The following is a 13,803-nucleotide window of genomic DNA, read 5'->3' on the forward strand; positions in this document are numbered from 1 at the left end:
TATTTAATTGGCATTACTTTGTAGAAATCTGTTTTCACTTGCACTGCACCATTTATGCACTTTATTCCGAGTGCAGGAGATTTCTTGTCGTAATTGATCAATTGATTTTATTTAAAGGTTCTGCCTTGCAAACTTTGCATGGGTTGTTGCCTAGATGGATGTGGAATTATATTACCAATAAAATGAACATATGAACAAGTCTATCTGGTATGTCAGCAATAAGGAAGAATAAGGCAAGCCTGTCTAATGAGCAATCAGGTGAGAGCAAAGGGGCCTCACAATAATGCAGGAGGAGGGGTCATAGGACTGTTATATAAGCTGCTGCACTGATGGGGATACAGAAACAGGTGCACAGGTGGGCGGGCTAGATCAGATGATAAGAACTAGATGGAACAGGGGAAACTGAGGGGCGCAGGAATGCGTACATGGCAGAGGGAAAAATCAGACTGGAATTCTCAGTCTCAGTGACAGCGAATCCAGGGTGTTTCCTCAGCTGCATACATTCGCAACCCCTGCATTTACATAATTAACTGTGTGGGAATATCCATATCCTAAAGCAGCTGCAAAAATAAAAGGCCCTGAATGCACCACCTTAGTAAAATTATATTGTTCATCCAGCAGGCAGAGCCACTCCTCAAACAGTGTGATCATAACATTTTCTTGCCCAGCACTCACTCTCTCATTAATCTGAATCCCCTTTTTTCAGTTTCCGAGTGCATTCCAGGCACTCTGATTTGTTTAGAGAGGTCACAGGTGTCTGCTACAGCAGCAGGAAGCTGCTCACTCACACGTTATCTAACAGGTTGGGAGAGATTGAGTCTGTTTTCAGCCGTGCATCAGGGGAATCAGAGGTGCACAGCGTTCTCCTGAGGGACGACAAGGCAGAGTGGGGAGGGAGACACGGTTCCCATGACAACCTGACAGGATGGAGCCCTTGAAGCTTTGTCATATGATGTTTGAGATTTCATGGAAGGACTCGGTGATTACTTATTACCTATAAGAACAAAGTGGCAGCATTTTCTTCTTCAAAATGATGTATTCACTTTATGCTAATTGTATCCCTTTTCCTGCCATTCTCTGTTGTGAAGCTCATCTATAAAAGGCAAATTGCATTGTAATTTCATGTGAGCTGTTTTTTTTTTAGGATGTCTTGATTGATTCTTGTGCAAATATTGTCTTTAGTGTCAATGCATGACACAGTGGTCTAGAAAAAGTAACTATAAGGTATGTGCTGGTCTCTTCATGATGACATTTTGATTATGATGGTTAAGATAGGCAGACATTCCCATGTGGTTTCTAAGTTAAAATGATTTCTAAAATTCCTGGAAGTCGGCTGTCTAAGCACAGGTTTACAGTGAAGGTCAGTGTATTTGATGTGGGTCTATGGGCTTAGAGCAGACCACTTAAATAGTCTCTGTGAGATGTTTATTTAGGCAGCGTGGCAAAAGAAACTGGGAACGTGAACCAGACACATAGAGAAAAGCCCATGTCAGACACCAAGTGTCCTTATGGGACATGACCAATGAAAAACTGACATTTGCTTGTTTTTTCAAATAAAGACAGCAGGGAAAAGGCCTTACATACCCTGTGATCTTTATTTTGATATCAAAAACTTATGCTGTGTAATGGGTACCATAAAATTATTGTAACAATGTAATGCTATGTTGTTGTTGAGCTGTTTATTCTGGTAACCAAGTATCATAATTCTTTAAATTACAGTTTATATTCTTAAGCAAAACCGTAGTCATAAAACCAGAAGCAGCCTTTTTCATTTTAATGTATTCTCCTTGAAATGTCATGCAGATTCTATATAACACAGTATAGACATGTGTGTGTAAAACTCAAGGCATATAAAATATTTACTACTTGGAACATATAAAGTTCTATAAACGACTTATAATTCCAAACATATAAGACTGTAAAGTCCAGAGCGTTTTATAATTTCATAATTTATAGTTGGACATCTTAAACTAGCAAACGCTTGCTGCGGACAGTAAGCCGTGACATGAATCATTTCTGAGGACGGCGTTGTTTTCTAGCGGGGAGGCCACAGAAAACTCTGTGCCGCCTAAACCCTTTTTGATCATGGCATTTCTTCTTTGGACTTCACGCTCTTCTCTTCCACATCTTCAATTTTCTTCCCGTCGTCTACATTTTCATCCCTAAATCAGACATGTTGGGTTAGAAAATGACTATATAGTAATTATATGAACTTATGCTTGGCTACAGAATTTGTCTTTTCTTCTCTGAGGAGTTGCAGGGCAAGCTCAGAAAATTATGTAATGTCATACAGCTTAGCCACATGAAGTCCTTGGCTCTATAGCATCTAGTGCTATTCATATTTTTACCGGACACGGCGGTATTACATGGTGGATGTAAAACAAATTTCCCTTAAATTCCCACTCCACATACCTGCTCTGAATGCAGCTCTGGTCTGTGTCGTTCTCAGATCCAGATGATGTTGCACCTCCTTTTTCTTCCACAAATTGCTCCTTTAATCCAGCTTTCTTCAGCTTGTTTCTATATGTCTGCTCTGCATGAGCTTTTGCATTTTTCTGCCAGTAAACCCTCAAAGTTAAACCACACAGGCATTTTATTTAATGAGATTTAAACTACATATCTCACTCACCTGTGTCACCTGCTCAAACAGGTAAGGGCGTTCGCTGACACGTGCCTTCATGTCCCGTAACTCCTTCATGTATTCCCTCGTCCTCTGCTGGTCAGCCTCCCTTCATGTTGGAGAAGATTACATTTACAGATGTTGTGGTTGTGATGAGAGTTGCAAAGGTTGCAAAAATGGAATATAAGCGTCCTCACTTGACCGGCACTCACCAATGCTGCTGGAGTTTTTCATCAAACACATCTTTTAAGCTGCTGTGTGGGTCCAGCAGCTTTGCATGGAGAGCGACTGCCCTCTTCATGGCCTGGGACCTCATTTGGTACTTCCTCAGCCAATCCATACTCTCCTGATTTTTGTTCTCTCTCATCTCCACTGACCTTCTACATTTGAGAGGGTGCACATATTCAGTATTATATTTACAGTAGACAGGGAAGAGCAACTGTTGAAATGACAAAGTCACCTGATGGCCGTGCAGCGTTTCCTGGCAGCATCTGTGATGTATGTGGGCAGCGTGTCTGTAGACAACGATGTTAGGGCTCCCACTGATTTGCTTCTGCTGAGATTTCCTTTTCTTGGTATCTGTAAAAGAGAACTGATGAGGATTCACTTTTAAATGAAATTAAATCAATCAAATTTAGCTCAGGGTCGTCCCATTTGTCTTGACTGATGCTGAGATGTTTCTACACCTTGATTGGAGTCCATCTGTAAAATTAACTGAACTGGACTGGACATGATTTGAAAAGGCACACATCTCTCTATAGAAGGCCTCACAGCTGACGATGCATGACAGAGCAAAACCAAGCCATGAGGTAAAAGGAACTGCCTGCAGAGCTCAGAGACAGGACTGCTGCAAGGCACAGACCTGGGGAAGGCAAAAAAAAAAATCTGATGCACTAAAAGTTCCCATGATCACAGTGGCCTCCATAATTCTCAAATGCATGATTCACACAACCATGACTCTTCCAAGGGCTGGACGCCTGGCAAAACTAACCAGTCAGTGGAGAAGAATCTTAATAAAAAAGGTGATCAAGAACCTGATGGTCACTCTGACTAAGCTCCAGAGTTACTTTTTGGAGATGGGACCAAGTTCCAGAAGGACAACCATCACAGAAGCCTCTCTTCAGTGCAAAACACATAAAAGCCTGCTTAGAGTTTGCAAAAAAGCCCCTGAAGGACTCCCAGACTGTAAAAAACAAGATTCTCTGGTCTGATTAAACTAAGATTGAGCTGTTTGGCCACAATTCTAAATGTTATATCTGGAGGAGACTTGGCATCACTCATTACCTGCCCAATACCATCCCAACAGTGAAGCATGATGGTGGTAGCATCATGCTGTGGGGTTGTTTCTTCAGCAGCAGGGTCTAGGAAACTGGTAAGGGTTGAGGGAATGCTGAATGGCGTAAAGAACAGAGATATCCTCAGTGAAACCCTGTTCCGCAGCACTCAGGACTTCAGACTGGGCCAGAGGTTCCCCTTACAATATGCATCTGGGTTTTACGGCAAAGTGGCGGGACAGAAAGCTCTTAAATTCTGTTTTTACTTTGTCACTATGCTGCACTGAGAGTAGATTAATGAGAATAGAAATGTTTCAACTAAAGCTGCAACAGAACAAAATTTTAAAAAGTAAAGGGGGTCTGAATACTTTCCAAATCCACTATATATCCATGCAATGCATTTATGAAACAGTCTATCTGATGAGTCAGGTTATTGGATCTATATAATGATTATAATGATAATATGTATGGGAATGTTGTTTTGAAGTTATTTATCATGACAACTCACAGCATTACTTTGTATAACTACATGAATCAATTATAAGTATTTTGTACTTAAACTAGCATTGCTTAATCCACTAACACTGCTGCTGTTCTTCCCACACTGACTTTGTTTCATTCCACAACTGATATCATCGGACCAAACAGATCTACTTACAGCACTGGTTCAGACAGAAGACTTTAAATGCTTGAAACAGATCATTGACTAGCTCTCTGGTAATCTTATAATATTAGAGTGAGAACATCGATTAGAGAGGAGATAAATGGGATTTCGCTTATCTAAAGTGTATTCTGCCTTTTTAGAAGAATGTAAATTGCTGCTATGCTTATTTAATTACTGCTCTTCAAAATATTTTTACTCCGTTTTGCCCTCATGTGAAGAAATTTCCAGTAAAAAAATCCATATAAGGGGATTTTTGGGGGAAATGTGCAATGACTCTCATAAATCAATATGTTCTTGCTTGAGTAAAAAAGCAATAAATTGGCAAACACTGACCGCTTTACACATCATGCATTAAAGAAATGGAGCTGGAGTTAGAGCAGATAAATTATGAGGTGAAGAAATGTTGAATTACAATGGTAAAGGGAGGGGAGTTTTCTCTCTGTGAAGAAGACCCACATACATATTTTAAATAGCTTTATATGTCCACAACTGAGAGCACTGATTTACAAGTCCGCTAAAATAACACTATATGACATGGAGAAACTTTACCCATAGAATAAATCTTTTTAACTCAACAAATTATGTACAAAGACATTTTATGAAAGACTTTTTGTGCGTGATGGTCTTAAAAAATTCATGATGGAAATTATGAAGTCTAAGAAAACGTAGTGGTTAAAGTTGTTCTTTGTGGGTTGGTTGTAACACATTTGGTGAGATCACAGCAATACGGCCCTTTTTTAACAAGCTAGGATTTGGATAATCCACACTGTTAATCATGTGGATTATTGGAGGCTTCAGAGACAGATAGTGGTTTTTCTACCCCTGTTCAAAAAGAGAGTGTATTGACTCGATGAAGTGGTGGGTGGATGTGTCTCTCAAACCATCCATCAAATAGAGCAGTAATGTAAAATTATAACATGAAGCCATCTGGTGTCTCAAGTCACGGATAGCTTCTTCTTATATAATTTCTTTAGAGGAACCAGCATTCACAGGCTTTATTCTTCACATTTTTCATGCAAAGTTTTGAAAATAAAATAAAATAATTGTGGATGTTCTAGGATAAATAAAAATACAGTTTTCAACAATCCTAATACCTCCACAAAAATAGAGAAAAAGTACACCGACTTTGCTCCTAGCATTAGATGCAGCCACAATCATACAATACTAAAATCATATATGGAACTTAAACATTACAATAATGCATTCATTTAGATTCTTAAAATGGCCAAACATAAAAAAAAATCTATTAACGGATACAAAAAAATGTACCTGTGAGGTTTCCTGACTCATCCTACTTCGCCTTGCAGGGAGCGCCGACGTCCTCAACTGGAAGGGCTGACATTTTATCTCTGCTTTGCTCTGTGTCTTTCTCAGTCCTTCTGTCTGCAAGGCTCTGTGCAGTCTGCTGAAATCCGGAACCTGGTGGTTAATTTTTGGTTGGAAGCTTGGCCTCTCATCCAGGAATCCCAATTTTTGGTTCCTGGTGCGGTCGGCAGTCCGAAGTTTTGGGCTGCCAGACACAGCAGGATTCTCTTGTCGGACTGTTGGTGTGGTGACTTCTCGGCAAAGCTCCTGGTCTGTAGAGAGTAACAATGTTGCAGCCTGATGCTACAGTCGAAAAAAACAAAAACACTTTTTTCTCTCATTAATCTATGCTTAGTACCCCATCATGACAAAGTGAAATCAGAATTTCAGAATATTTTGCAAATTACAAAGAAAAAACCAAAATATCACATTGACATAAGTATTCAGACCCTTTACTCAGTACTTCGTTGAAGCACTTTTTGGCAGCGATTACAGCCTTGAGTCTTTTTGAACAATCTTTGCACATCTGGATAGGGGGATTTTCTGCCATTTTTCAAGCAAATCCTCATCAATGCTCTCAGGCTAGATGAGGATCTTTGGTGGACAGACATTTTCAGGTCTCTCTAGAGATTTTCAATAGGACTCAAGTCAGGAATCTGGCTGGGCTGCCACAAGATATTGTAGTTGTCCCTAAGCCAGTCTTGTGTTGTCTTGGCTGTGTGCTTATGGTCGTTTTCAAGGGGAACCTTCAGCCCAACAGTCTGAGGTCCTGTGGAACAGGTTGTCATTGAGAATATCAGTGTACTTTCTGCCATTCAGCTGTCCCTCAATCCTGACCCATATCCCAGTCCCTACAGCTGAAAAAAACACCCCCACAGCATGATGCTGCCACCATCATGCTTCACTGTTGGTACGGTATTGCGCAGGTGATGAGCAGTTTCTGGTTTCCTCTAAACATTACATTTAGAATTAGGGCCAATTATACCAATTACCAATTGGCTTGCCTATGACGCTATCTCTGGGAATGGTTTAGAAATGATCCCCGGTCCACATGGCTTAGCATTGAGTCCGCCCTTCTGGATCCAATTCCCCTTCATCGTATTCTGTATGTTTCTAAAAAATATGTGTCAGGCAAAGTAAGGGGCAATTACCTCCTCCAAAACACACTAAAGGTTTGGAGAATTATTAATAAAATAGGGACTCAGGAGGATTCCCCCTGGTCTGGAAGACCACGCATTTCTCCTATGGTCTGAGAAGGGTATTCATACGATAGGAGACTTACTGGCTGACGGCACTGTTAAATCTTTTAACCAGCTGATGGAGCAACATGACCTCCCCTCTAAACATTTTTTTAGGTATTTGCAGATCCGTAGCTTTGTCCTTTCAAATGCGAGGTCACACCCTGGCAGGTTCTCTCGCTCTTCTATTGAAAAGGTCCTGCAGGACTCTGAACCCCGAAAACTGACTTCCAGGTTTTATAATGCTTTGTCTCCTCCAGCGGAGGGCACTGGTCATCTGAAATTGCTCTGGGAGGCTGACCTAGGGGTAACAATTTCTGATGAGGAGTGGGGCGATGTATGGCTGAGCTCGTCTGGCTATCTATCCACCAACAATGTTAAGGAATTTCAATTCAAAATTACCCATAGGCTCCAGATTACACCAGTGCTATGGAATAAATTTAATCCTACACTTTCCAAATACCGTAATAAATGTAAGATCTCAGAGGGATCATACTACCATTGTATTATTGATTGCCCCTTTATTAAAAATTTCTGGAGAAAGGTTTGCAAAGAAATTTCTGACATTTTTGGTAAAGAACTGGATCTTACTCCGCTGTCTTGTATCCTTGGATTACACCCTGCACTGAATCTTAATTTTTGTATGTTGAGACTGCTAGATGTCCTTTTGTTTGGTGCCAGACGGTGTATCCTACTCCAGTGGATATCTGACAAACCTCCTGAGCTCTCACAGTGGTTACAGGGCATAATGGAACTTATCTCCCTGGAAGCAAAGACCTACTGGCTTAAAGACAAACCTCTGTTATTCTATAAAACTTGGAACCCTTTTTTGAACTATACTGGAATGGAGAGTGCTCAGAATTAGCAGAAAGGTCTCTATGGACTTACTTGGTCTGACATACCCAGAAGGAACCTCACTTGAGCTCTGGTATCAACCAAACACCATAATGTAACACCTTACTGCCTGGATATCAGCTTATGTACCCCTTCAACTGTCAATTTGAGTTATTTTCTTGTTGTTTATTTTGTTTTCTGTCTTTCCTGTGTTGTTTTGTATTCCATAATTTTCTCTTGATATTATTCTTTATTTATTAGTTATTCACTGTGTCGGAGTCTTTGTTCCCTGTGTTCTTTGTAGAATAAGGTAACTTTATGGTTTTGTACAATATATTTTGTAAAAACCAAAAACGTAATAAATATATCTTTAAAAAAAGAAAAAAGAATTAGGGCCAAATAGTTCAACCTCTGGAACTTTGTCCCATCTCCACACAGGATTTCTGGAGTCCAGTTGGAGTGACCATCGGGTTCTTTGTCACCTCTTTTACTAAGATCCTTCTCCACCAACTGCTTCTGCTTAGTTTGGCCAGGCGTCCAGCCCTTGGAAGAGTCATGGTTGTGCTAAACGTCTTCCATTTGAGAATTATGGAGGCCACTGTGATCATGGGGACCTTCAGTGCAGCAGAAATTTGTGTAGCTTTCCCCAGTTCTGTGCCTTGCAACAGTACTGTCTCTGCGCTCTGCAGGCAGTTCCTTTTACCTCATGGCTTGGTTTTTGCTCTGACATGCATCGTCAGCTGTGAGTCCTTCTATAGAGAGGGAAGTGCCTTTCCAAATCATGTCCAATCAATATATTTTTCCACAGGTGGACTCCAGCCATGGTGTAGAAACATCTAAGTAACGATCGAGAGAAATGAGAGGACCCTGAGCTAAATTTCAAGTGTTGTTGCAAAGCGTCTGAATACTTATGTCAAAGTGATACTTCAGGTAGTATTTTTAATAAATTTGGAAACATTTCTAAAATTATTTTTCACTTTTTCCTTTAGGGGTAATTAAAGAAAATATGAACTCAAATGATTGTAGCATCAGGATGCGACACAACAAAACTGAAAAAGTGAAGGTGGTCTGAATACTCCCTGAATGTGCTATAAAATGATTTCAAATGTTCATTTTCATAACCAAAGCTAGCTGTTCTTATGAAAATAAAAAATCAAAGAAAAATTATTTTCTGTCTTATCTCACAGGTTCAATTCCTCTGTTAATTTTATTATTAAATATGTAGAATTGAGCTACAAATGTCTGCCCACTAACTACTAACTAATGTCATGGAAAACTGTTGTTTGAATAGGCATTATCTAAATGAGATCTAATCATCTTAATGTCCAGCTTTCATTGATAACAAGCCTATACAGATTAGAGCTCTTCTCAGTTGGCAGATGTTCTGTCTGTAAAGTGGCACATTCAGCAATAACAAACATAAATTCCAATTTTTATACCAAACTTTGGACTAATCAGCATCATTGCTGGCAAAGGAAACTCACCTTTTAGTTCAGAATCGGACAAGTCTTTAGCTTTGTTTAAACTTTTCCTCTGATCCTGTGATACCTGGTTTAACACTGCTATCAGTTGCTCGCTTTTCTCTTTTTCCCTCTCTTGGAAACTGAAGGGTTTTTGAATGGAGAGTAAGAAGTCCCTTCTCTGCTCATGGCCCTGCTTCCTCTCCTTCTCTCTCAGCTCTATCATCTCCTGATAGAGAGGCTGAGTGACATGGATGGGGACTGGGAGAGCACTGAACTTCTTCTGACATTCAGCTGCAGCCTCCCTTTCTTTTCTTACATGAGTAGGAGTTGGTGTGGCAGTCCGGATGGAAACATTTTGCCAGTTTGTTAAAGTAACAGAGGCTGGAGATGTTGAGTTAGGCTTCTCTGGCCGTCTTGGATGATGCACAGTCTCTTGATGTTGAGGTGTAGATCTTCTCATGCCACCACGTCTGGAAAACACAAAGACACTTGAGAAATAAAAAGAGTGCGGAAAAAAGGCTTTAAGCAGTCTTTAAGGAAACATACTTGACATGATGGTCCACTTCATTTTTATCACCAGATTCTCTCCCATCATATGTTGGCAGCAGAGCGTTCAGATGGATTCTCCTCTCCAGCTCCTCTTTCTGTTTCCTCTCTGTCTCCTGCAGCTGATTCCTCAGGGTTTCTTTCAGGGCCTTCAGCTGCTGTTTGAGCATCAGCTCTGATTTTAGTCCATCTTCCAGCAAGGTGTCGTGCTTTGACATATTTCTCTGAAAAGAGAAACTGACAAATATGAGAGTAAATTATGATAAAATATAAGTTAATAGAATAGTTCATGTGATTTAGCTTTATGTCTATACTTGAATGTCCTCAAAGGGAAATTCCTTTTCTCAGCACCATATCCATCTGACAAAAAAGTCAAGAAACAGTTTTTTATATGTTAGGTCACCTTTTAAAACAAACATTTAAGGGCATTTAACAAAACCATTTAAATAACCTTGTTTAAATCAATATTGTTTAAAAGGTACCACCAAACTGTCGGCAGCTGAATAAAAGCTGTCTCAGTATTATAAATGATTCGGAACTAAGATACCAATAGAACGTATAAGTAGAGAATAAGGTGTAACTTTTCACACAACATATTTCCTACCAGGGGAGCAGGAAAGCATGTTGGGAAGGTGAGGTACCAAAATTCAGCACCACAATCTCTCTTGTAATTCAGTACGGTAGGTATCGGATGTGTTGAATCTGGTACCAGATTTCATCTCTCGCCCCAAGTTAAAATATTCAGGGATGTGATAATCCCCAAAATCCAATCTGCATATAGTGTAAGACAAATATTTAATTTCTGTGTTTTTTACATTACAACAATCCCGTTTTTTTTTTTTTTTTTTACTTAAACTGGCACTTAAAGGGTTCAATTCCTCAAAATTTACCCCTTTAGAGTCAACTATATCATATTTGATACACGATTTTGTGAGACCTCTATCTAATTAACACCTTTTGTTTACAGCCTGATTAATGATAAAAATGTCCACAAGTGTATTATCAGTTATAAAAAATGCCTCACATATCAAATTTCATACAAAAAATAAATTATGTGAAATTTTACAGCAATTTTTCTTTTACTGAATTTTGTTAGAAGGTTTTATAAATATCTCAGTTTCCAAAATGAAAATATTCTGGCTATCATTTTAGGTATCAGGCCTGACAAGGTTAAGCAATATTTACTACTTCTGATCAGTTCTGGTCTTGATTTAAAAAATGAATGCAAAAAAAGCAGGAAAAAAATCTCCTTGTTTTTTTTACTGCTATTTATGCATGGTGCCAATTTTGGGCAACTTACACCCTAAGCGTAACAATTTATTCAAATCTTCAAATTAAAAAACAAACAAACAGATAATTAGGGGTGCATAATATCAAATAGAGCCCAACCGATATAGTATTTTTGGGGCCGATGCCAATACCGATATTGGGGGCTTAAAAAAAAAGCCGATATCCGATATATTGGCCGATAACCGATATATTGGCCGATATATGAAATAAGAACATTGATATACACAGGATATATACTGTACATGAACACAAATGTGGACATGTGAATTAACAGTTGCATTTATCTTTATTTCACAAAGACGCAACTTAGACAACGTTAAAACACTGTATAATAGTCTTATATTGTGGCTGTGGACCATATTAGACAGAAAAATGATAGCCTAAATGGAAAGCCATATTTACATCGTTGTGGCAAATATGCACATAGAGTATGTTTACAGTGTGTTTCTTGATAACCCTGAGGAAGATCACAAGCTTAAATGCGCCTGTTTTATAAAGTTGTTCCCTAAAGATCTACTATTAGTGAAACTTTCTGTCTCCACACTGGTAGAATATGTCACAGGAAAGATAAACGCCGCATGAATGCTTTTCTGGTTTGTGCTTTTCAAAGTAAAAGCCCGGTTTATCATTTCTATAGAAAAAATCTGTTCACTTGTACAGAGCGCTTTTATTTTGAATAGTTCCCGACACACTTCCACTGTACTCTGAATCAAGTCGCTTTTAGGGGTGTTTATTGAGGTAAAACTTATGAAGAAGGACAGGGCTTTGAGAGCAGGGAGATGCGGCTGACACGCAGAAAACTCACGCCCCGTGTGAAAGCCGCACCCGCAGGAACCAGAGTTGACACGCGCGGCACAGGCAAGCAGCAAAACACGCTCCTAGTCTGAAACAGCCCACGGCAGCACCCACTGCTCACTGAGAAGAGCAACAACGATACGTGCTTTCACGTCAGAGTCTCCAAAATTCTCCAATAACACCAGAAAAAGTTGCTAGATTTGTCGCTAGTCGTTATTTTGAAAAAGAGTCACTAGAGGGGTCTGAAAACTCGTTGGCAACACTGAGTAGGGGAGAGCTGCTGCTGAACTCACTTGTGTCTGAGAGGGAGGGGCCAGGCACTCGGGCTGAGTTCAGCAGGGACACAGAGACCGACAAAATCCCCGTGCAGCAAAAAAGTTAATATATCGGCTACATACTGACCGATGTTGATTAATATTGTGATATGCTATAACTGGCCCAATTAATCGGCCCGCCGATCAATTGGTCAGGCTCTAATATCAAAAATGCCAATATTTACAAAAAAAACTTTGGCCAATACCAATTTGAATACCAATATTTAAATATAATTCAGACATTACATTTTAATCCTTAACAAATTTCAGTCCTTAAAACACTTTACCGTGTGGGAAATGATGATGAATATAGAAAGTCTTCAGATGATTTGGTTCAGTCTAAAACTTCAATTTTTCCAATACCAGTTTATTTTTTTGTACAGCCAATATTTACAGCTGTATAGGCAGATTTTTGTAGCCAAAATATTGGCTGTAAATATCAGCAGCAATGTTCATCTCTGCAAATACTAATAATGCACTTTTAAAGCAGAAATGTGAAAATATAAGCATCATACTGATAATATTTTGTATCCCTCATAAAAATGCAAAAAAACAAATTTGTTGCCCATTATTGCCATATTTAAGGCTGTGATAACCCCTTTAAAGTAAATCCAATTAGCATTTTGTACAAGAAATGTATTTCATTTTTCCGTGTTTTTTCCATTACAGACATCAGGGTTTAGCGCTTAAACTGGAATTTAAATGATTAAATTTTCAAGAAAAGTAAAATTTAATGTTTATCATCAGGTCTGAACTTGATTTTTTTAAATAATGCAAAAGAAGTTGGGAAAAATAGTAATGTATATTATTTTTATTGTTATGTACTTATGCTGCAATTTTTGGCCATAACAGCCTGAGTGCTGTTACAATTTCTTTTACACCATCTGATGGTTCAAAAAATAATTAAAATTTAAACAATATAATAATGAAATGGATAATCAAAATGGAAACAGAAATATGGAATACTTTGTAGCCATATTTGTAATCGTACTAAGGCAAAAAAAGGTAACGCACATACAACTTCACAACGCCTTGCTCAGTTTGTGAGAAAACGTTCCCATAGCAACCAGACCTCGGGCGCTTTGATCATGTATTACCTTACGCGTTAAATAACGGTTGAAATGCGTTTCGACGTTTACTTACTTTTGGAATAAAATTAAACTTCTTTTTTTGATTCTGCGACTTAAAACTAAACTAGAAAAACCAAAGGACTGACTTTTAAAGTGAAAGAAGTGATGAACACCAACCAACCTGGTGAAAAGACGAGTTTTTCAAGTGTCTTCTAACTTCGTACAATCCTCCAAACTTTCGTCCCTGCAGACAGCATACTATAACTCATTCGGTGAGAAAAAAAAAAGGGGGTCAGAAACGCTTTAAAGAGGGAGCTTGAACTCGGCTCTCCCTGTTCTGGTCACATTAGCAACGTTCGTGGACATTAGCGGAAACGTCAGCCGTGAAAA

At 39.0% G+C, this 13,803-nt stretch overlaps 1 protein-coding gene across 3 annotated transcripts; it reads right to left on the bottom strand.

The window, feature by feature from the left end:
* Window positions 1-1,166: 1,166 nt before the first annotated feature.
* On the bottom strand, window positions 1,167-13,782 carry fam161b (FAM161 centrosomal protein B). 3 transcript variants are annotated; one of them, XM_041812599.1, is made up of 9 exons: window positions 13,595-13,782; window positions 9,945-10,181; window positions 9,420-9,868; window positions 5,828-6,135; window positions 3,081-3,199; window positions 2,833-3,000; window positions 2,630-2,729; window positions 2,413-2,555; window positions 1,167-2,162 (listed from the first exon to the last, which is right to left on the bottom strand). In XM_041812599.1, the coding sequence occupies exons 2-9, from the start codon at window positions 10,160-10,162 to the stop codon at window positions 2,084-2,086; spliced, it is 1,584 nt and encodes a 527-aa protein (XP_041668533.1). In that variant the 5' UTR covers window positions 10,163-10,181; window positions 13,595-13,782; the 3' UTR covers window positions 1,167-2,083. The 3 variants fall into 3 exon arrangements, with proteins under 3 accessions (XP_041668533.1, XP_041668532.1, XP_041668534.1); XM_041812598.1 differs by having other exon boundaries at window positions 9,945-10,168; window positions 13,595-13,781; XM_041812600.1 differs by lacking the exon at window positions 13,595-13,782 and having other exon boundaries at window positions 9,976-10,068.
* Window positions 13,783-13,803: the final 21 nt, after the last annotated feature.

Source organism: Cheilinus undulatus, linkage group 18, assembly GCF_018320785.1.
Source record: "Cheilinus undulatus linkage group 18, ASM1832078v1, whole genome shotgun sequence".
NCBI classification, from domain to species: domain Eukaryota; kingdom Metazoa; phylum Chordata; class Actinopteri; order Labriformes; family Labridae; genus Cheilinus; species Cheilinus undulatus.

What these genes read in the sequence shown, in the direction of transcription:
- fam161b (XM_041812599.1), bottom strand. Translation starts at nt 10,162, where the DNA reads ATGTCAAAGCACGACACCTTGCTGGAAGATGGACTAAAATCAGAGCTG. An exon ending in GAAGTGGACCATCATGTCAA is followed by an intron (nt 9,869 to 9,944) that starts GTATGTTTCCTT and finishes TGTGTTTTCCAG; the next exon opens with ACGTGGTGGCATGAGAAGAT. An exon ending in TGAGTCAGGAAACCTCACAG is followed by an intron (nt 3,200 to 5,827) that starts GTACATTTTTTT and finishes TCTCTTTTACAG; the next exon opens with ATACCAAGAAAAGGAAATCT.